General features: G+C 61.6%; 1 protein-coding gene across 1 annotated transcript; it reads right to left on the bottom strand.

The window, feature by feature from the left end:
- Positions 1 to 1,788: 1,788 nt before the first annotated feature.
- CELF6 (CUGBP Elav-like family member 6) lies at positions 1,789 to 22,500 on the bottom strand. Its single transcript, XM_054214082.1, has 13 exons — positions 22,318 to 22,500; positions 17,616 to 17,698; positions 10,508 to 10,556; positions 8,866 to 8,994; positions 8,669 to 8,748; positions 8,045 to 8,188; positions 7,508 to 7,652; positions 7,258 to 7,407; positions 6,265 to 6,327; positions 5,308 to 5,388; positions 5,048 to 5,191; positions 3,718 to 3,873; positions 1,789 to 2,461 (listed from the first exon to the last, which is right to left on the bottom strand). The coding sequence occupies exons 1-12, from the start codon at positions 22,460 to 22,462 to the stop codon at positions 3,746 to 3,748; spliced, it is 1,341 nt and encodes a 446-aa protein (XP_054070057.1). The 5' UTR covers positions 22,463 to 22,500; the 3' UTR covers positions 1,789 to 2,461; positions 3,718 to 3,745.
- Between the last annotated feature and the right edge of the window lie 251 nt (positions 22,501 to 22,751).

Raw genomic sequence — 22,751 nt, forward strand, 5'->3', positions numbered from 1 at the left:
CTCCCACGACTGCGCTTTATTTCAGCCCGAGCCGATCCCAATAACTATAGGGATACAGGGTCAGCCCCGTCACGGCTGCGTCCCACCATGCCCAGACCCGAAGGAAAACCCATGGGAGCAGGCCCGGAGGCTGCCAGGGCTCAGCCCGGGGGGTGTCGGAGGGTGGCCGGGCACCCAGGCTCCCCACGGTCCCGTGGCGCTCCGTGTCGGTCACGGTGACGTGAGGCCACGGCAGGGAAACATCAGCCCTTCAGAGATGGGAGCTCCTGTGGCATCACCCCGAAGCCGCCCGAGGACATCGGCCAGTCCTGCGGAGACACAGGGGTCCCTTTGCCAGCGGTTGAATGGTTCGTGGGACTGAAAATAATCAAAATAAATACCCCAAAACCAGCCTTTCGCCGCCCTGCTGGAGGTGCGGGCGTTGTTTTCAACCAGGATTTGTAAAGAAAGTTAAGAATCGACTTAAAAAAATATCCGGGTTTAGGTGCAGTTGCCAGCTGAGACCCGACGGGCTTGTCACACCTGTGGGTGCACCCTCAGCCTCCCCTCTGCGGTGTCCCCTGCCTTCGGGGGGGGAATGGATGGACCTGTGACATCTCTCCACCAGCTGTTTGATGTCCCCAAAGGCCACCCAAACCCAGGCAGGGGGACACCCCACGCCACCCGCCCTGCCACCCACCCCATTTTTTGGGTTCTTTTCCTTAAATTTGTGGGGATTGTGTGTTTTTTTCCCCACCCCTTAAATAGAAAATAAATCAAGCCGCTTTCCCACGCTGACCGTGGCAGCTCGTCTGCGGGTGCAGCCACCCAGGGGACACCCCAACGTCCCCCGTCGCTGGGAAAGAATGGGGAAAGCGCCGGGGCCGGCTCCTGCCCCGCTCCCCTCCGTGGCCGGGGTGAATTCCTTGGGAAAACGGCAACTCCTGGGGGGGGAGGGAAGGCAAATAAAAAGAGAGGCCCAGGCTCCTCTCCCGGCTTCACCAAATTCCCGGTGGATGCTTCAGCCCGGCCGGAGTCGAGCTGGGCCAAAAGGGGTCCCCGGCGGCATCTTCTCGGCGGGATTTGGGTGGGGGAAGGCGGCAGCGATTGCTCCAAAGAACCAACCAAGGTGACGATTTTGACAAAATAAGTTTATTTCGCTTCGCTTCATTTCTGCCGAAACCTCACATTTTTCTTTTTTTTCTTTTTTTTTTTTTAAATTTTTTTTTTCTTTTTTTTTGGCTGGAAAAAAAAAAAATTATAATAATCCCCAAAAAACCCAGCAAAAACGCAAAGAACCGCATTCGCTTCGCCCTCGCCCGGTGGCGACCGAGGGGGCTTTCCACCACCCTGACTCCCCCGGCGCTGGCTCCCATCGCGGCTGGGGGGCTGGGGGAGCTACCACAGCGCCCCCCCTCAAAAAACACCCCCCCCCCTTTGCATCCCCCTTATCCCCAGCCGTGAACCGCCCCCCCCCCCGAAACCGAGCCCTTGAGCCCCACAAATCGGCCCCCCAAAACGAGCCCTCTAGGAAATGCTCGCAGCTCTTAACGCCCGAGGTTTTTCCTCAACCTTCTTAATTTGTTTGGTTTTTTGTTTTGTTTTGTTTTGTTTGTTTGTTTCATCTTCTTTCCCGTTTTTTGTTTGTTGTTTTCTTTTTCGTGTGTGTTTTGTTTTGTGTTTTTTGTTTTTTTTTTTTTTTTTTTAAATTAATTTATTTATAGATATATTTAAAAAAAGCAATAGTCCTTTGGTCCCTAAACTCTAAGGAATGATATGACTCTGAAACAAGTAATCCTATGTCCCTGTGCCAGTGACGAGCAGGGGGAAGCGCGTGTCCCGCTGCCCTGCTCCATGGGATATATATATATATATACTTATTTATATATATCTTCTATAAGTCCAACATCCTTTGATCCTTTTTTTTTTTTTTATCCCCGACGTGGGGAAAAAAGAAAATCTTGCCGTTTTCCTTTCTCCAAACAAGCATCGTCCAGGTGAAGCGCCCGAGGCTGGTCCCGTCCCACCGGCTTTGGTTTATAAGAATCCGTTTGCAGCCTCTTTTCCTCGTTTCTCCTGGGAAATCGGTAGCAGCAAATGAGTGCTTTAAAATAAAAAACAACAACAAAGGTAGATCGTATCCCGGCTGCCCGGGACTGTCGTCCTTCCTCCCGGCGAGGGATTCAGTGAGTCCCGGCAAATGGCCGGCGGTAAATCTCAGCCCCAGCGCCGCATCGCTCTCCTCCTTCCTCGTCTTCCTCTCTCTTCTCGTTCCCGTTAAGTAACAAACAAGACCGGTTTGGGAAAAATACCAAAAACGAAAAGAAAAGCTACGACCAGAATGGCTCTCTTCTTCGCTGTTTCCTCCGTCACCTCCTCTCCTCCCTCCTCCTCCGGGACACGTTGCAAAGAAAGAGAGTTACGGGTTTGGATACTGCACTTGGGGAAGGGGAAAGTCGTCAGACACCATGGGACGCCCCACCTGCAAAACAGCACAGGGGCCGTTAGCCTGTGTCCCGCGGGATGCAGGGAGGGAAGGAGGGATGGGGAGAGGGACGGGGAGGGAAGGATGGAGGAAAGGATGGAGAGAGGGATGGAAAGAGGGGCAGGGAGAAGGGAGTGAGGGAAGGACAGAGAGAGGGACGGGGTGAGGGAGCGAGGGAAGGATGGAGGGAAGGACGGGAAGAGGGACGGGGAGAGGGATGAAGGGAAGGGGCAGAGGGAAGGATGGGGAGAGGGACGGGGAGAGGGATGGAGGGAAGGACGGAGGGAAGGACAGGGAGAGGGATGGAGGGAAGGACGGGAAGAGGGACAAAGAGAGGGACGGGGAAAGGGGTGGAGGGAAGGATGGAGAGAGGGATGGAGAGAGGGACGAAGAGAGGGACGGAGGGAAGGATGGGGAGAGGGACGGAGAGAGGGAAGAACAGAGAGAGGGACAGAGGGAAGGATGGAGGGAAGGATGGATAGAGGGATGGGGAGAGGGAGGAAGGGATGGAGAGAGGGACAAAGAGAGGGACGGAGGGAAGGATGGGGAGAGGGACGGGGGGAAGGATGGGGAGAGGGACGGAGAGAGGGAAGAACAGAGAGAGGGACAGAGGGAAGGATGGAGGGAAGGATGGATAGAGGGATGGGGAGAGGGAGGAAGGGATGGAGAGAGGGACAAAGAGAGGGACGGAGGGAAGGATGGGGAGAGGGACGGGGGGAAGGATGGGGAGAGGGACGGAGAGAGGGAAGAACAGAGAGAGGGACAGAGGGAAGGATGGAGGGAAGGATGGATAGAGGGATGGGGAGAGGGAGGAAGGGATGGAGAGAGGGACAAAGAGAGGGACGGAGGGAAGGATGGGGAGAGGGACGGGGGAAGGATGGGGAGAGGGACGGAGAGAGGGAAGAACAGAGAGAGGGACGGAGGGAAGGATGGAGGGAAGGATGGATAGAGGGATGGGGAGAGGGAGGAAAGGATGGAGAGAGGGACGGGGAGAGGGAAGGAGGGAAGGATGGGCAGAGACAGGGATGGAGGGAAGGATGGAGAGAGGGACGGGGAGAAGGACCCAAATCCCAGTTTGAAACACACACACACAGATGGTCTTGGCTGCAGAGACCCCCCCACACACACTCGAGGACATTTTTGGAGAAACTGCGGCACCTGCGATGCTTTAGGTGAGCTGAGCCCCACCGCCAGGTCCCCTGGGCCATCGCAGCAGGTGCAGCAGGGCCAGGCTCCCCCCAACCCCCCCATACCTCTCCGCAGGGCCAGGGTGAGCAGGGGTCAGTAGGGTCTGTTGGCATCTTTCGGCCGCTTTAGCTGGACTTTTAGCCTCTTCATGCCGATCTGGAAGCCGTTCATGGCCTGAATGGCTGCCTGAGCGCTCGTTGGATTGTCAAAACTGACGAAACCTTGGGGACAAGGCGACAGAGGAGTTTGTCACCGTAAACATCACAGGTTGCCACTTTACTTCACCGAGGCGTGGAAATCCCATGGGATGCTCCTGCCAGCAGCCTCAGGAGGAGCCCCAGGTTGGGGGGCTGGGAGAGGGGGATTGTGGGGTAATGGCGCAGCCCTGGTGATGGGCTGATGCCAACTTTGGGGACACCAAGGTCTGCGGGGACATCGAGGTGACAGGGTCTGTGGGGACACCAGCATACGAAGGTCCACAGGGACGCTGGAGTGGTCTGCAGAGACACTGAGGTGATGGGATTTGTGGGGTCATTGGGGTGAAAGGGTCTATCAAAGCGATGGGGACTGTAGGGACACCAAGGTGATGGGGGCTGTGGGCTCACGGAACACCTGGGTGATGGGGCCTCCAAAGACACCAAGGTGATGGGGTCTCCAGAGACACTGGGGTGACAGGGTCTATGGGGACACCAAGGTGATGGGATCTGTAGGGACACCAAGGTCTGCAGGTCTGTGGCGATACCAGGGTGATGGTGTCTGAGGACACCAGGGTGACAGGATTTGTGGGGCCACCAAGGTGACACAGGCTACAGGGACACTGTGGTGACAGGTCTGCAGGCCAGAGCGTGCTGGTGGCAATGGTGGCCATGTGAGCAGACATGGAAGTGGCAAGCGGTGACCAGCCCTCCCTGGCAGGCGCATGGTCAGGTGCGCTGGGCTGAGGACATGGGGGACAGTGTAAGAGGGGACACCAGCAGGGTACGTCCTTCTGTTCTGGTACAGTGTGGGACAAAAAACTGCCCTTTGGCCCTGGGACAGAGAGCCGTGTGGTTCCAGCCACCATGTGGCTTTGGTCACCCATCAGAGCTGGCCCAGCCAGACCCCTGACCTGGGGTGTCAGGGAGAGCTGGACCCCTGAACTGGGACATCAGGGAGAGCTGGACCCTTGAGGTGGGGACATTGAGGAGAGCTGGAACCCTGAGCTGGGGACATTGGGGAGAGACGGAACACCGAGCTGGGAACATTGGGGAGAGCCAAACCCCTGGGCTGGGACGCCTGGGAGAGCCAAACCCCCGAGCTGGGACGCCTGGGAGAGCCAAACCCCCGAGCTGGGATGCCTGGGAGAGCTGGACTTCCGAGCTGTGTCATCGGGGAGAGCCACACACCGGAACTCACCAAAGCACTTGCTCTGGTTGGTGGCACGGTCCACAAAGACTTTGGCAGAGATGACATTGCCGAAAGGCAAGAACATCTGCGTGAGCTCCGCGTCCCCGAACTCCTGGGGCAGGTGATAAATAAACAGGTTACAGCCTTCGGGACCTGGGTGACACACAAAGGACAGCCACACGTCAGCCGCGAGGCGGGGGGTCACCCCGGGGTGGGGGGAGCGAGGAGCCACCAGCCCCGCGGTGGGGTGCCCCCCCACAACGCCTCACCTTCTCGCTGCTGCTGCGGGATGATGGGCGCTTGCTGAGGAAAGGCTTGGCTGATGGGCGCGTAGGCGGTGGGATACGCTGCTGGAAGAAAGAAACGTGGAGCTGAGACCCCGGCACCCACGCGGCTCCCCCCACAGCCCTGGGAAGGGCTGGGGACGGGGATGTCCCCCACTGCTACTCTTGGTGGAGGTGCCTCTCCGGCCCTGGGGCCATGGGCTCTGCCCTTCCCATCCCTGCCAGCACGGCCCCGGTCTCCTGGCACCCCCTGGGATGCAGGAATGGCTCACCCAGGAGGGACGCTGGTGGCAGCAGTAATATGGCCTCAAGATTGAGGAAAGCTGGCATTTTTGGTTGAAAACACCCAATAATTTGGAGTCCAAAACTTGATTTTCTGTTGAAAATCTCCATTAGTGCTCCTAATTAAATGACTGCCAGGCTCGATGTACTTCCATAGGATGCTTTGACTCCCTTCTCTCTGCGTTCCATCTGCCCACCCATGCGACGGACATCCAGGGATTTTTGGTGTTCTGGTGTCTTCTCGGCCTTCTCTACCAGCGGTCTGGCATGTCGGCGGGACCCAGCATGGAGCCGTCTCGCCATCACCGCCCAAACCTTGTTCCCTCTCCTGGGTACTGCCACCAGCTCTCCCCCATGGAGTTCTCTCAGCCCAGTGGGCGTTAAAACTCACTTTCTTCCATCCAAAATTTGCCTGGAGAGCCATGCCGGGAGCGCATCTGTGCTGGTGGGGACGAGGGGATAGTGCTCAGCACCAGCATCACCCCAGAGCTCCTGCCAGGGTAGGGCACCCCACGCTCACCACGCTAATCCACACCTAAGCATGCTGCCCCCAGTCCTGTGGTTCAACCCCAAGGTGACGTTCACACCCCGCTCCGCCCCCGCCCCCCCCCAAAAAAATAAGGAGAAATGAGGGGAGAAGAGCGAAGCGAAGTCTGAGACCTGCATAGTGCTGCATGCCTGCGTAGGCTTGCTGGAGGGGATCTGCCACCGTGGGGCTTTGAGCTGGGGAGAGAAGAGAAGGGAGAAGGAAGAGAGAATAAGCAAGAGAAACCCAGGGATGAGCAGCTCCCATGGGAGCGGGCTCTCAGCCGAGCGGAGCCGCTCCCCACCCTATTGTAAGAGCCCAGGGCATCGTCACGCTCACAAAGGCGGCCATGCCACGGGAGGAGGGATTTCAGTGGGGATCATAGAATCACAGAATGTGTTGGGTGGGAAGGGACCTCTAAAGGCCATCTAGTCCCACCCCCCTGCAGTCAGCAGGGACAGCTTCAACTACATCAGGTTGCTCAGAGCCTCATCCAGCCTGGCCTTGAACGTCTCCAGGGATGGGGCCTCCACCACCTCTCTGGGCAACCTGGGCCAGTGTCTCACCACCCTCATTGGAAAGAACTTTTCTCCCTAATGTCTAATCTAAACCTGCCCTGCTCTAGTTTAAACCATTGCCCCTCGTCCTATCGCTACATGTCCTTGCAAACAGCCCCTCCCCAGCTTTCCTGTAGGCCCCCTTCAGGTACTGGAAGGCTGCTATAAGGTCTCCCTGGAGCCTTCTCTTCTCCAGTCTGAACATCCCCAACTCTCTCAGCCTGTCCTCACAGCAGAGGGGCTCCAGCGCTCGGATCATCTTCATGGCCTCCTCTGGCCCCGCTCCAATAAGTCCATGTCCGTGTGCTGAGGGCTCCAGAGCTGGACACAGCACTCCAGGTGGGGTCTCACCAGAGCAGAGTAGAGGGGGAGAATTCCCTCTCTGGATCTGCTGGCCACGGTTCTTTTGATGCAGCCCAGGATGCCATTGTGATGCGGTTCATCGCGGTGTGTTCCCGGCATGGGAAGCACCCCCGGAGCCCGCTGTGTGAGCCGAGCGCGCGTCCCCAGCCCGGGGGGGACGTGGAGGAGCCCCCCCATCCCAGTCAGGCTGCGAGGAGGGAGGGTTACCTGGGTAGGGGTGGATGCCGTTGGTGTAGATGGTCTCGGAGGCAGGTTGCCCGTTGGTCTGCGGCGGCAGCGGGCTGAAGCCGTTCACCCCAATCGGGGTGGCGATGCTGGGCACGGGCGCCGTGCTGATACCGGGGGGGGTGCTCGTACCTGCAGGAGGGAGGCGTCAGCGCTGGCAGCTCCCCCCCGCCCCGAGGATGTCAAGCAGGATGGGGGGGGCAAATGGAGGGGGGAGGCGGGGGGGTCGTACCTGAAGAGGGGGTGAGGGGAGCAGCCACCAGCCCGCTGACGTTGAAGGCGGCCATTTGCTGCATCTGGGCAGCGGCGATGGCAGCCATGGGGTTCAGGCAGGTCCCCTGCGCGGCCGCCATCAGGGCTGCCTGCTGCTGCATGATCTTAAGGAAAGAAAGGGGGGAAAAGGGGAAAGCGAGCGAGAGGCAGAGAGAAAGGGGGGAGAGGGGAGGATAAATTAGCATCCCCCCCTTTTGCACCCACGCACAGGGGCTCAAAGGGATAAATGCCACTGCACTGCCAGACCCAGGGACAGGAGGAGGTCTAGGTGATGCTAAAAAAGGGACTGCTGTGCCCTACAGTTATGCCACCCTCACCCGAGGGGAGCGAAACCCTCTCTGTTGTGCCCCAAAATGGGGATACGCCAACCGCGATGGGCGTCCGCACCCACCGGCATCGGCACAGTCCCGCACAGGCTTTCACAGGCAAAACCAGCCCCCCGCCAACCACAGGGCTCCCCAAAAACCCCCAGGTCCCGGTTGGCGCCAGCTCCTACCGCTTGCGTATAGGCCCCGTAGGCGCCAAACTGGATGGTCATGGGGTTGAAGATGCCCAGCTGCCCCGCCATCTGATGCATCCGCCGCAGGGTCCTCTCCTTATCCGTGTCCGCAAACTTCACCACCAGGCTGGATGAGGCGCCCTGGGGCAGGGGGAAGACGGGGACGATGGTGGGGTCCCGGCCGTGCCCCCAAAACATCTCCTCACTGCGGGGAGGGACCCGCTGGCTCGCAGCGGCCTCAGCATCCTCAGCCCCGGAGATACTGCCCGGCTTGGCAGCAGCAGCCAGCGATCGATGCGAGGTTTAATTATAGCCGGCTTTTCTCCCTGGCGGCGTCTCCCTGACCTCTGTTTCCTTTCCCCCCCACACTCCTCGTTCACCATTATGACCTTCGGCATTAATTAAACAGCCCCTTTCTCCGGTGCGGTGGCAATTAGCCCCGCGCGCCCACCCCTGGGGGCTCAGCACCCAGGCAGGGATGAACCCCACGGCGATCCGGCCAACAAATTGCCGGGTCTGTGGGATTTTGATCCAATTAAGTGAGAGGATCAAATTAGCCGGTGATTGGATTATGCAGGCAGCATGGGGCTGGACAGGGCAGGGCGAGAGCCCGGCACTTACCGGCATGGTTTGGCTGCCGTGCAGGCTGTTGATGGCAGCCTGCGCCTCGGCGTGGCTGCCGTATTTCACAAAGGCACAACCTAAGGGCAGAGAGGGGACGAGGGAGGGGTCAGATTCAGCCGCCGCAGGAGCTCATCCGGTGGCTCCCACCCTCTGTGGGTCCCGGCGGGGTGCTCACGCGACTCCCCAAAGCCCACCTTTGCTGGCCCCATCGGGCCCTCGGAGGATGGTGCACTCCTCGATCTGGCCGAAGGGTTCGAAGAGGCGCCTGACATCATCCTCGCTCTGCTGCTTCCCCAGCATGCCCACAAAGAGCTTCCTGTCTTCTAAAAACAAAACCAAGCCCATCAGAGAGGGGGATGCCACTCACCATCCCATCCCCGCATCCCTGGTTTGCAAACTGTGCGCGGAGGGGACACAGCCAGGTGATGCCGGAGCCTGGGGAGGGAGCGATGCCGATCCAGCGGCAAAGGCACAGGGTTTATCACTTCCATCCTACAAAACGCTCGGATGGGGAAAATCTCTCCTGCAGGGAAATCGCCTATGGGTGAAGGCAGGAGAGCTGGCTCCCGCTTCAGGGACCAGAGCTGGGGCTTTTCCCAGGGATGGAGGAGCCGGCTCCCCTGGCACCGATGCGGGATGCAGCTGGGAAACAAAGAGAGCCCACAAGCCCGCAAAACAGTGGCGATCGCCTGCGTATGATCGACTCGCAGAATAACCCGCAGCCTCCGGCCATGCCCACGGGACATAAATAACCCAAACACGAGAGAAGGGAGAGTAAATAATGAGAATTTCATGATTATTACCAGCATCTGTCTTGCGCGGCCGCGCGCTCCCGCCGCGCGCTAATGGCATTTGACAAAGAAAATAAGGTACCCTGTCAAGAGCGTTGCCGGGGAAATAAATAAATAATGGCAGGAGACGATTAATGCTCTGTCCGTTAAGGTACCGGGAAAATTAGTTAAGGGAATAGGGCTCATGTGTTGTCTAGTTAAACATAAACCATCTCCCGGTGAAGGCGGCCGGGGGGAGCGGCCGAGCATCACCTCCTGGGCGAGGGGGCCAGGGCCGGGCGCCCCAGCTCGCCCATCGATTTTTAATCCTTCACCAATTATGCTCCGTAAGTGGGTAATTTATTTGCCAGGTCCCTCTGGGACATGCCGGGACCAGCTCGCATCGCATCTAATGACGTGTTTTGAACAGGGGGACGTCCCCTCACCCCGGCCCCACGTGAGCATCCCACTGCCCCTGCGTGCCCAGTGCTTGCTTGCGGCCCCGGGAAGCATCGGGGGGTTTTGATCCGATTCCTGCAATTTTGCCCAAATTATCAACTCAGCCTGGAAAAATCCACGGAGAATTTGGTGGGGGGGGAGGGGGTGTCAGTGGTTTCTGTTTGAGAGGGGCTCGGGCCATGTGTGGCCGACTCCTGCACCCTCACCCTGCTGGGGTCCCCACAGGTAGCACTGGGCAGGTAATTAGGTTGTTTGATAGACGAAGGGGCTATCGGAGAGCAGCTGGCTGGTGCTCTGCCCAGCATGACGTCAGGATGGTCACCGTATGACGTCAGGATGGTCACGTATGACGTCAGGATGGTCACGGTATGACATCAGGATGTTCCTGGCATGACATCGGGACGCTCCCCCTGGCCAGGGAGAGTCCAGATCACCTTGGCTCTGTGCTCTGGTTCGGATGCCACCAGCAAAGGCAGCTCCTTCTGTGGGTTTCTTTGCAAACAAACCTCCCCGTGGCAGCCCCGGTGATGCCACCACGTCCCCTGTCACCCCCCGGGGGGTCCTGAGCCCCCGTTCCCGCGGGGCAGCCAGGGAAGGGGGGACCTACCTCCTCGGCCCTCGCTGTCGGCCGGCTTCACTTGGATGGGGCGGTTCATCTGCAAGACACAAGCGGGAACGGGCGGTCAGTGGCGGTGCCGTGCCCCCGCCCCGAACCCCTTCCATGGGGAAGAGCAGGGTTTGGCCCCAGCCTGGTGCAGGGGAGGGACCTGCAAGAACAGAGCCGGGCCTCGTGGCCACGCTGAAGCGGGGATGCTGCGGGCACAGGGCGATGCTCCGGCCCCGGGGACGGGTACCCGGTGCTGCAGGCGCCCGTTGGGCCACCGGTGCCAGCCTTGGCCGCCTGCCCGCTTTCCTCGACTGCAAAGGACTGCAGAGGCGGCGGCAGTACCCAGCCAGCCCCGGCCCCTCCGGCAGCACCGCCACCGCTCTCCTTTTCCCCGTTCTCACCCCATTTTGGCCCCCTCTGGTGCGTCACCACCGTGGGTACCTGCAAGGGTGACACGTGTGTGCAGCAGGAGACTCCGGGCCAGTGCACACATCCCTGGCCCGCTGCCCCACGGAGCCATTTCTCCTCTCTCCCCCCTCCTTTTCCCCCACAGCTTCTTTTAGCCGAAAAATGCTACAATTACAGCTGTTTCCACGGCAACAAGCGTGCTTCCCCCGCGATGCTGCAGAGCCCGAGCCATGTGCTCGATGGGGTCGCCACGGCAACGGCGGGATGTCACGCATGACGGGGCGGTGTGCGCGCACAGGCACGCGGACAGAGACAGCACGGGGACAGCCGCACACACCCCTGCCGCTGTCGCGCCCATGCCGGTGCCTACCCCCACCCCGGGGTCCCCCTGGGGGGGAGGGGTGTCCCCAAATTTAGGGGCTGGGTGGGGGCAGTGCCAGTTCCAAACCCCCCCCCCCCCCCGGTTCCTCGCCCCAGGGTGAGGAAGAGGATGGCTAAGGAAGAAGAGGAGGGAGGTTTCCACAGCAACCGCCTCGTCTCCAGGGAAACACAGGGAGAAATGTCAGCGCAGAGCTGGGGATGCTCTAGGGAGGGGACTGACCCCCCAGGAGCCGCAGGGTGGCACTAAGGGACATGGGGTTGCCTTGTGTCACCCATTGCATCACCGGCCCCCCAAACATCCACCCCATCCCAGGGTGGATCCGGCTCATCCCAAACCCCAGAGGCCGTGACAGCACAGAGACCCGTAGGATCAACATCCCCCTCGTCCCCCGTACCCCTGCCATTTCCAGGGGAAAGGAACCCCATTTGGGGGGGGGGGCGCCCCCCTCCACCCCCTTGGCCAGTCCCATTTACCAGCGCGACGGCCTTTGATGGAATAAATTTCCCGTGCCCGCTGCTGTATGCTTAATGTAATAAACCCGGCGAGTATGATTTAGAATAACATTTACGGAGCCGCAGAGTGTCATTTTGATGTGTCTCCCGTCTCCGCTTGCCGGTTATTAAACTGTATTGATTCCCCGGGAGCGGCTGATGTTTATAAATGTCAGGCCTCGGGGACCAGCTAACCTACCCCAGGGCTGCTGCACTGCGCCGGGGAGAAACCGCCCCGGTCTGTGGACACCCCCAAAAGGGGGTTTTGGCACCCCTGGCATCGCCCCATGCCCACCCCAGGGTGCTTGGTGACCCCCGCACCGGCTCCCATGGCACAGGCGGACAGTGTGACCACCCAGACCTACCCCTGCGTCCTGTTGTCCGGTGCCCACCTGTCCGTCTGTCCCCACAGCAGCCCCACACCTTGCTCCTCTGCCCACACGGTCACCCCCCGCTGCCCAACAGCCCTCCATCCATCCCCCAACACCCAACCAAGCACTCAGCCACCTCCCTCTCCTCCTGACACCCATCCATCCACCCCCCAACACCCATCCATCCATTCACCCATCCCTGACACCCACACGACCACCCGTACACCCATCTCCCCCCAGGATTCACCCATCAATTCATCACCCATCCATCCCATAGAACTCATCCATATCCCCAACACCCATCCATCCATCCACCCACCCAACACCCATCCATCCCATAGCACCCACCCATGTCCCGAACACCCACCCATCCACCCCCCAACAGCCATCCATGCCTGTAGCACCCTTGCACCGCTCCATCCATCCCCCATCTCCCTACCGCCCACCTTTCCACCCCCATAGTGCCCATCCCTCTACTCACCCCACACATCCACCCATCCATCCCCCAACTCCCAGCCCTCTCCCCACCATCCTCGCACACCCCAAGGACACACTGACGCACCCAGGGTCACAGGAGACCCTGTCTGGGGTGTCCCAGCACCCAACAGTCACCGTCACCCATGGGTGCCCCACAGAGTCCCAGCTACAGCACCCCATGGCCAAAACACCGGTGTGCTACCAGGGGGTCACCACTAGTTGCCAAACCACCTCCCAACCACTCAGACAACATCTCCCACACAAATTCGGAGCCCCCCCAACAGTCTGGGCACTGGGGAGAGCCAGCCCATGGTGAATCACTGCTGGGGGACCTGCCCCATGGGACAGGGTCACCTCTGGCCCTCGCTCCTTCCTCGGTGTCATCCTCCTCCTCCTGGCACCCAACAGCCAGAGAATCCAGCAGGCCACCACACATCCAAAAGCCAACACGGAGGCGCCGGTTGATGCCGGAGCAGCAGGCGCCTGCGGGAGCCTGCTGCCCACGTCACCCCGAGGGTCCCCAGGCAGCCAACACCTGGTGCAGGGCGACAGGCGTTTGGGCACGGGCAGCCACCCGTCACAGCAACACCCTGCCAGAGCCCTGGGGGTGAACTCACAGCAAAGGGACACAGCCAGCCTGGGGACAGTCACACAGGCACACAACCACCCTAGCACACCCCCACATACAGCCACGCATCCCCTACAGCCACACTCCCGCTCCCGCACACCCCTATGCACAACCACGGAGCCACACACAGCATCCTCCGTGCACACTCACGCACCACCCACAGCCGCACACCCGCCTCAGCACCCCCCCTGCACAACCGTACACCTACACCGCCGCACACGTGCACCCACGCACAACCATGCATCCGTCCTAGCACGGTTGCACACCCACGTGCAGCCGCACACCTCCCCCAGCCCTGTGTACACCCACACACAACACCCCTACACCCACACACCCCGATTCCAGAGTCCTTGTGAGCACCCGCCTGCCCACTGCCACATGCCCACACAACACCCTCCCCACAGCTGTGGGTCCCACACAACCACGGGCACACACACACCAGTGCACAGCCGGCATCACCGTGATATGGGGCATAATGCCCCTTGCCTCAGTTTCCCTGCAGTGGGACCCCCAGAGGTCCTCTGTGGACAGAGGGACACCCCGTGCTGGTCACCACCCCTGCATGGCCACGGCTCCCCCCAGCAGCACCTACACCCCGTCCCCACCACCACCCACGCACACCCCAACCCTGCGCATACCCGGACAGCCCCCACACTCGGTACCCACGCAACACCCGTAGGCACACACACGCACTCTCCGCTTCCTGGCTCACACCCAGTGCGCGCGCGTGCACACACACGTGAACACACACACACACACCCACCACCACCCCTGGGTGCTCCCACCCGCTGCTACCACCCCCCAGGCCCGCGTACACCCACACCCCACCACCGTGCGCACAGTCACTGGCTGCAAGCACACCCTTTAGCACACAGAGACACACACAGAGAGCATCCAGGAGTGCAAATACACCCTCCCCACCAACACACACTTGTGCACACCCCAGGGGCAAAACCATACCCCCACCAACACACACACACCCCCCTGCACCATCTGTGGGTGCAACACCCCCCCGAGCACATCCCTTTGCGCACCTGCAAACACACACACACACAACACCCACACACAGATCCAGGGTGGAAAAATACACCTTCCAGCCAACACAGAAACCCATCCCAGCGTGCAGATACACCCTCTTCACCAACACGGGCATGCACGCACTCCATCCCTGCCCGCAAATACACCCCCCCCACCAACACCCACACACACGCTCCATTCCTGGGTGCAGCTACACCCCCCTCACCAACAACCCCACTCACACACAGCATCCCTGCGTGCAGATACACCCTCCCCACCAACACCCTTCCCCATCCCTGGATGCAGATACACCCTCCTCACCAACACCCACACGCTCACAACCCCCATCCCTGCGTGCAAATACACCCCCACCGCCAACAACCGCCCTGCCAACACATGCACCCCATCGCCAGGCGCAGACACACCCTCCTCACCAACACCCCCCACTCACACACAGCATCCCTGGCAGCAGATACACCCCACCACCAACAACACCAACACCCACACTCACACTCAGCACCCCTAGGTGCAGATGCACCCCCCTCACCAACACCCTCCCATCCCTGGGAGAGCAGATACACCTCCCTCACCAACACCCCCACAAACACACACCATTCCTGGGTGCAGCTACACCCCCCTCACCAACACCCACACTTACACACAGCATCCCTGGGAGCAGATGCACCCCCCCCTCACCACCACCCCCCCATCCCTGGGAGAGCAGATGCACCCCCCTCACCAGCACAGGCATTCACACCCCCCATCCCTACGTGCAAATACAACCCCCTCACCAACACCCCTCATCCCTGGGAGCAGGTACACCCCCCTCACCCACACCGACACTCACAAACAGCATCCCTGGGTGCAGGTACAACCCCCACACCGTCACAACAACACCCCCCTATCCCTGGGAGAGCAGATACACCCCCCCTCACCAACACATGCATTCACCCCCCCCCGCGTCCCCATGTGCAAATACACGCTCCTCACCGACACCCCCCATCCCTGGGAGCAGATACACCCGCCCTCCACCAACACCAACACCCACACAGCATCCCTGGGTGCAGGTACACCCCCCCACCAACACCCACACTCATAACCCCATCCCTGGGAGCAGGTACACCCCTCCCCATCGCCACACCAGCACCCCCCGCATCCCCGGCGGCAGACACACACCCCCCCCGCCCCCACCCCCGCACACCAGCACCCCCCCGGGCGCAGCCCCCCCGCCCCGCGGGTGCGGATGCCCCGGCGCACGCCGAGGCTGCCGTGCCGTGCTGTGCCGTGCCGGCGGCAGACAAAGGCGGGGCCCTACCTCGATGCAGAGGATCTTAGACCCGGCGGGCACCCACAGCACGGGCGGCCGCGGCCCGGGCGCCGGCACCTGCGGCAGCTGCATGGCCCGGCCCGGCCCGGCCCGGCTCGGCTCGGCTCGGCTCGGCTCGGCCCCGCTCGGCCCGGTTCGGCTCCGCTCGGCCGGGCTCGCGCAGCGGCGCGCGGGGGGGCGTGTCCGGGGGCGTGGCGGCCGCAGCCCCACCGAGCCGGGCCGGGCCGGGCCGGGCCGAGCGGGGGGAAGGCGGGGCCACGGCGGGACACGCCCCCTCCCCACCGCCCGGACACGCCCCCTCCCGCGCGCCGCGACAGGGGCGGGGCCTGGGCGGGGGACACGGGGGCGCGGGGGGGGAGCAGCTGTAGGGATGTGTAGCTATAGCGGTGTGCAGCTACAGGGACGAGCAGCTATAGGGGCGAGCAGCTATAGGGGCGTGAGCACAGCTATAGTGGTGTGTAGCTGTAGCGGTGTACATCTATAGGGGTGTGCAGCTATAGGAGTGTGCAGCTATAGGGGTTGTGAACAGCTATAGGGGTGTGCAGCTATAGGGGTGAGCAGCTATAGGGATGTGAGCAGAGCTATAGGGCCTGTGAACAGCTATAGGGGTGAGCAGCTATAGGGGTGTGGGCACAACTATAGGGGTGTGCACAGCTATAGGGGTGAGCACAGCTATAGGGGTGAGCTGCTATAGGGGTGTGGGCACAGCTATAGGGGTGTGCACAGCTATAGGGGTGAGCAGCTATAGGGGTGAGCACAGCTATAGGGGTGAGCTGCTATAGGGGTGTGAGCACAGCTATAGGGGCTGTGAACAGCTATAGGGGTGAGCAGCTATAGGGGCTGTGAACAGCTATAGGGGTGTGCAGCTATAGGAGTGAGCAGCTATAGGGGTGTGAGCACAGCTACGGGGGTGTGCACAGCTATAGGGATGTGCAGCTATAGGGGTGTGAGCACAGCTATAGGGGTGAGTAGCTATAGGGGTGAGCACAGCTATAGGGGGTTTGCAGCTACAGGGGTGTGCACAGCTATAGTGCTGTACAGCTATAGGGGTGAGCACAGCTATAGGGGTGAGCAGCTATAGTGCTGCTGTACAACTATAGGGGTGAACAGCTATAGAGGTGTGCAGAGCTATAGGGGGTGTGCACACAGCTATAGGGTGTGTGAGCACAGGGACAGAGATGTGAGCACAACTACAAGGGTCAGCACATCTATAGGGGGTGAGCACATCTATAGGGGGTGAGCGCAGCTATAGGGGTGAGCACAGGGTCAGGGGTGTGAGCACAGCTATAGGGGCCACGCACAAGCACAGAGGGTGTGAGCACAGGCGGAGAGGGGTGCGCGCAGCTACCGGGGACGTGCCCAGGGTGTGCACACAGGCGCCCACCCAGCTGCAGCTGTGCGCCCCGGCGGGTGCACACACGCACAGAGGGGTGCACACAGACGTGTCCCCACGCAGGGGCACGTCCCAGCACACCCGTGTCTGTGCTCACCCCCTGGGGGGGGCGCAGGGTGAGAAGTGAGCAGCCACAGCAGCCATACACCTCGCACACGCACGCATACACACGTGGGCGCGCGAGATGAGAAGGGGACACAGGCAGGGCCTGACCCCGCACCTCTTCAAGGCTGCCGAAGTGGGCTGTTAACTCTTAAGCCTACTGATGGACAGCACCCCGGGCTAGAGCGCGGCTCAGGAAGCCACGTCCCCGCAAACCTCGTCGCCCTCCATCAACTCCGCTCACCCGAGGCAGGGATTGATATTCCTGGGCCCCGGCGCTTTCCCCAGCCAACCAGCGGCCCTATTGATTTTTATTTAGGCGAATAATTAAATATTTATTTTCACTTTGTTAAGCTCGGGAGGTCGGAGCCCACAGAAAGCACAACAGCACGCGGGCGGCAGGAAAATCAATGCCTCGGTTTGCGGCCGCTGGAGCAGCTCCTGCTCCCACGCCCCAGGCAGGTGTCACCGTCCCCCGCCCCAGGTCACCCTGACCCCCCGGTGTCACTTACCCCCGGCAGCGTCTTCTGCTCGTGCAGGGCGCTCTGCGCCTTCAGGGCCGAGTCGCGGGCGCAGTAGGTGAGGAAGGCACAGCCTGCGGAGACGGGGAGATGGGGTCAGTGTCCGGCCCGGCACCACCACAAAGCCCCAGGCACGCAGGGAGCAGGTGGTTCGGCTGATACAGAGTTGGGGCATCTCGGCACCCTGGTACCCTGACATCCAGCACCCTGGTACCCTGGCACCCAGCAGCCCGGCACCCTGGCATGCTGGCATCCTGGCACTCTGGTACACAGCATCCTGGCACTCTGACACCCAGCACCCTGGCACCCAGCAGCCCAGCATCATGGTATGCTGATATCCTGCCATCCAGCATCCTGGCATCCATCACCTTGTCACCCTGACATCCAGCCCACTGGCACCCTGGTACCCTGGCACCCAGCACCCTGGTACTCTGGCATTCGGACACTCTGACATCCAGCATCCTGGCACCCTGGTACCCTGGCACCATGGCATCCAGCAGCCCATCATCCTGGTACCCTGATATCCTGTCTTCCAACACCCAGCACCCTGGCACCCAGCAGCCCGGCATCGTGGTATGCTGATATCCTGCCATCCAGCATCCTGGCATCCTGGCATCCATCACATTGTCACCCTGACATCCAGCACACTGGCACCCTGGCATCCTGGCACCCTGACATCCAGCATCCTGGCATCCAGCACCCTGGTACCATGCCATCCAGCACACTGGCACCCTGGTACCCTGGCACTCTGACATCCAGCACCCTGGTACCATGCCATCCAGCACACTGGCACCCTGGTACCCTGGCATCCTGACATCCAGCACCCTGGTACCATGCCATCCAGCACACTGGCACCCTGGTACCCTGGCACTCTGACATCCAGCACCCTGGTACCATGCCATCCAGCACACTGGCACCCTGGTACCCTGGCATCCTGACATCCAGCACCCTGGTACCATGCCATCCAGCACACTGGCACCCTGGCATCCTGACATACAGCACCCTGGTACTGTGGCATCCAGCACACTGGAACCCTGATACTCTGGCACTCTGACATCCAGCACACCGGCACCATGGTAACCTGGTATCCTGGCACCCTGGCATCCAGCACTCTGGTACCATGGCATCCAGCACACTGGCACACTGGTACCCCGGCACCCTGGCGTTCTGACATCCAGTATCCTGGCACCGGGGCACCCTGATACTCTGGCACTCTGACATCCAGCACACTGGCACCATGGCAACCTGGTACCCTGGCACCTACCCTGGCACCCTGGCATCCAGCACCCTGGTATCATGGCATCCAGCACACTGGCACGCTGGTACCCTGGGACCCTGATATCCAGCACATTGGCACCATGGCACCCAGCAGCCCAGCACCCTGGCTCTCTGACATCCAGCACCCTGGCATCCAGCACACTGTCACCCAGCACTCTGACATCCAGCACAGTGTCATCCTGGTATCCTGGTGCCCTGGCACCCAGCACCCTGGTATCCTGGCACCCTGGCATCCAGCACACTGTCACCCAGCACTCTGACATCCAGCACAGTGGAACCCTGGCATCCTGGTGCCCTGGCACCCAGCACCCTGGTATCCTGTCACTCTGATATCCAGCATCCTGGGACCTTGACATCCTGGCATCCAGCACCATGACACGCTGGCATCCAGCACCCTGATATCCTGGCACTCTGATATCTGGCACCCTGGCACCCAGCACTCTGGCATCCTGGCACCCTGGCATTCTGACATCCAGCACCCCAGCACCTTGGCAGCCATCACCACAACACCCAGGGGGGCACCGCCACCCGCGGGGCCACAGCTCAGCCCCCAAACCAGCTGGGAGATCTCAGTACAAAAGAGACGAAGCAACGGGATGAAGGAGGGAGCAAGGCAAGAGCGGGCAGCGAGTCTGGCAGCGTGCGGGCAGCAGCGCTCCAGCCCCGACCTCCGGGGAAAGCCGCAGGCGAAGCCCCCCCGGGAAGCGGATCTCCAGGCGTCGAGGCCACGCATCCCAGCTTGCTGCCACCGCTTCTCCCAGCCCCGAGCATCCTCCCTGGGATGAGGCTCGTGTGGCGAAGGCGCTCTGGCTCATCCGACATCACGGCGCTTCGGGAATCGGGAATACGCCTGGGGCGAGGTTTTCCCACGCTGACTCACGCTGCCGAGCCGCTCGCTCGCTCTCCCGGAGCTGGCGGCGACGAGCGAGTCCCGGAGACGGGGTCCAGGTTCTCTCCCCTCCGTCTCTCCCATTCCCACCGGAGCATCCCGGGTCCCCGGTGCTCCTGCTGCGCCACCCCCTCCCCGAGGGCTCCCCCCCGATTTGCTGGGGTCACATCCAAAAGCGTCTGAAAGTGATATTAAAACAGCAGCAAAACAGTTTCCCTTCAACAAAGTAAATATTTAATGAATAAAATTGACATTGATGCATTTTTAATATTGGCACAATTAAATCTGCCAGCTGATTAAGTATTAATAACTCTTAATAAGTACAATCAGCGTGCCTGGGAGGAGAGGGAGCATGGCAGTGGGGCGGGGGGATGCCGAGGGATGGGGTCCCTCGCCCGCCCCCGGGTGTTGGGGACATCTGCCCTTGCAGGGAGCAAGGAGAGATCCCCCCCAGCCAAACACCAGCCCCACCGCGGGCGGAAAGGGGGGGGTCAGCCCTGCGGCTCGCCTCAGCCCCGCTGCCATTTCCAGTGTTTACCATCCGCAATCAAGCCGGCTTCCTCCTCTCTGCTCTTTTATCCCCCCCTATTTTTTTCACCCTTTCCCCCTGAAGGCGACGATGTGGACAGTGCCAGGGTGTTCGGGAGAAGTTTGGAGGGCTGGAGCAGGAGCACTCCCGCTCTGGAGGCTCACCGGGAGGAAGGATGTTGTCCGAATTACAGGAGCGTCTGCAATTAAATCACGTGTCTGGGCCACAGCAGTTGAAGCCCAGGCTGGAGGAAGCTCCAAGGGGGCCTGGCAAGGTGTGAATCCCATTTTTTGGGGATGCAAGCAACTTCGGAGGCAGACGGAGACATTTTGGAGGTGGCAGTGCCGAGAACGATGGAGTCCGCGCAGCTGCCCCACGGCCAAAGGGCACCAATGCGGCAGCATCTGCACCAAGTTTCGGCTTCCCACAAAGTCCCAGTGGCCCCACGGCACGGGGCTCAGCAACAGTGTGCGGAGGAACATGAGATCCTGTCTGGGTGACACCCGGGGTGCCCTGACCCCGCTTCGGTGCCACGGACCCCCAGCTCACGGGTGGGGGGTTCCGTAAAGACCTCGGTGGTGTACGCTTGGAGCCCCTCAGGGCGCCGCCGCTCGGGGTGCCAGGTTCTCTGCGCCCCATGCCGGCCTGCCGGCCAGGCTGGCAGCAAGCCCGGTCCTGCCGGGTCACAGAGGCCCAGGACACGGCACAGGCAGCTGGGTGCCCCCATCGGCGGTGGGTGCCCATATTCCAGGTGAGTGCCTCCATTCCAGGGGTGCCTCAACTCCAGGGGTGCCCAAAACTCATGTGGGTGCCCTGATGCCAGACAGGTGCCCCCAGCTCAAGCGGGTGCCCGAAACACTGCTGGGATGCTCCCAAGTCGGACGGCAGCTCCCAACCCCAGGTGGGTGTCTCCATCCAAGGGGTATGTCCACCTTCGACCGGTGCCTCCACCGCAGGGGTACCCCAATCTTAGGGGTACCCCACCTTAGGTGTAGCCCACCTCAAGTGTACCCCACTTCAGGGGTGCTCCATGCCAGGATGTCCCATATCAGGGTGCCCCCACATCAGAGGTGCCCCAAGCCAGTGTGACCCATACCAGGGTGACCCATACTGGGGTGCCTCCACCTCAGGGCCACCTTCACCTCAGGGGTGCCCCATATTGGGGTGTCCCATACTGAGGTGCCTGATACTGGAGTAGCTCCACCTCAAGAGTACCCCATACTCAGGGGTTCCTCAGTCTCAGGGTGCCCCACCTCAAGGGTGCCCCCAGCTCAGGGGTACCTTCACCTCAGGGGTATCCCCACCTCAGGGATCCCTCAACCTCATGGGGACCTCCAGATCAGGGGTACCTCACCTCAGAGGTGTCCCATACCTGCGTGCCCCATCTCAGGAGTTCCTTCACCTCAGGGGTGCCCCCTCCTCAGAGGTGCCACATACCAGGGTGCTCCACCTCAGGGGTACTTCCAGACCATGGATGCCCACCTCAGGGTGTCCCACCTGAGGGGTACCCCTGCCTCGGGGGTACCTCACCTCAGGGTGCCTCACCTCAGGGGTGCCCCATACCTGGGGTACTTCCAGACCATGGGTGCCCATCTCAGGCTGTCCCACCTGAGGGGTACTCTGACTTCAGGGTTTCCCACCTCAGTGTTTCCCACCTCAGAGGTGCCCCATACCTGGGTGCCCCACCACAGGCCGTCTCACCTCAGGCTGTCCCACCTGAGGGGCACCCCCACCTCGGGGTGTCCCACCTCAGCGGTGCCCCATACCCAGGTGTCCCATCTCAAGGTATCCCCCACCTCAGGCCGTCCCACCTCAGGCTGTCCCACCGGAGGGGTAGCCCCACCTCAGGCTGTCCCACCTGGGGCTGTCGCACCTCAGGGTGTCCCCCCACCTCAGAATGTCCCACCTCATGCTCTCCCACCCTGGGGCTGTCCCACCTCGGGTCGCCCCGCCTGGCCACGCCGTCCGGCAGGCGCGGAGCCCCCCGCCCCCCGTACCTTTGTGCATGCCGGTGAAGCGATCCTTGAGGACGGTGAGCTCGTAGATGCGGCCGAACTCCTCGAAGAGCGGCTTGAGGTCGCTCTCCTCCAGGTTGCGCGGGATCTGCCCCACGAAGAGCTTGATGGCGTCGTGGTCCTTCATGGCGATGGCGCCGGGCGGGCGGCTCAGCCCGTTCACCCGGCCGCTGTTCGCGGTGCTGAACGCCGCCCCCGCCTCCGCCGCCGCCGCCGCCGCCGCCACGCCGCTGCCCGCCGCGGCCATGGCCCGCTCCGCCGCCGCCGCCGCCGCCGCCGCCGCCGCTGCGGGAGGCGCCCGCCGCCCCGCCCCGCCCCGCCCCGCCCCGCTCGGCGCCGCTCGGGACCGCTCGGGACCGTTCGGAACCGATCGGAACCGCTCGGAACCTCTCGGCTCGGCCCGGGGGCCTCTAGGC

This window comes from Rissa tridactyla, chromosome 9 (assembly GCF_028500815.1).
Source record: "Rissa tridactyla isolate bRisTri1 chromosome 9, bRisTri1.patW.cur.20221130, whole genome shotgun sequence".
In the NCBI taxonomy this organism is placed as follows: domain Eukaryota; kingdom Metazoa; phylum Chordata; class Aves; order Charadriiformes; family Laridae; genus Rissa; species Rissa tridactyla.

Excerpts from the sequence above, each read along its gene's own strand:
- CELF6 (XM_054214082.1), bottom strand. The coding sequence starts at position 22,462 with ATGAAGGACCACGACGCCATCAAGCTCTTCGTGGGGCAGATCCCGCGC. Across the intron at positions 5,389-6,264 it reads AGGCATGCAGCACTATGCAG|CAGCGTATCCCACCGCCTAC; the intron begins GTCTCAGACTTC and ends TCTTTCTTCCAG. Across the intron at positions 3,874-5,047 it reads CAACCAGAGCAAGTGCTTTG|GTTTCGTCAGTTTTGACAAT; the intron begins GTGAGTTCCGGT and ends CTTGTCCCCAAG.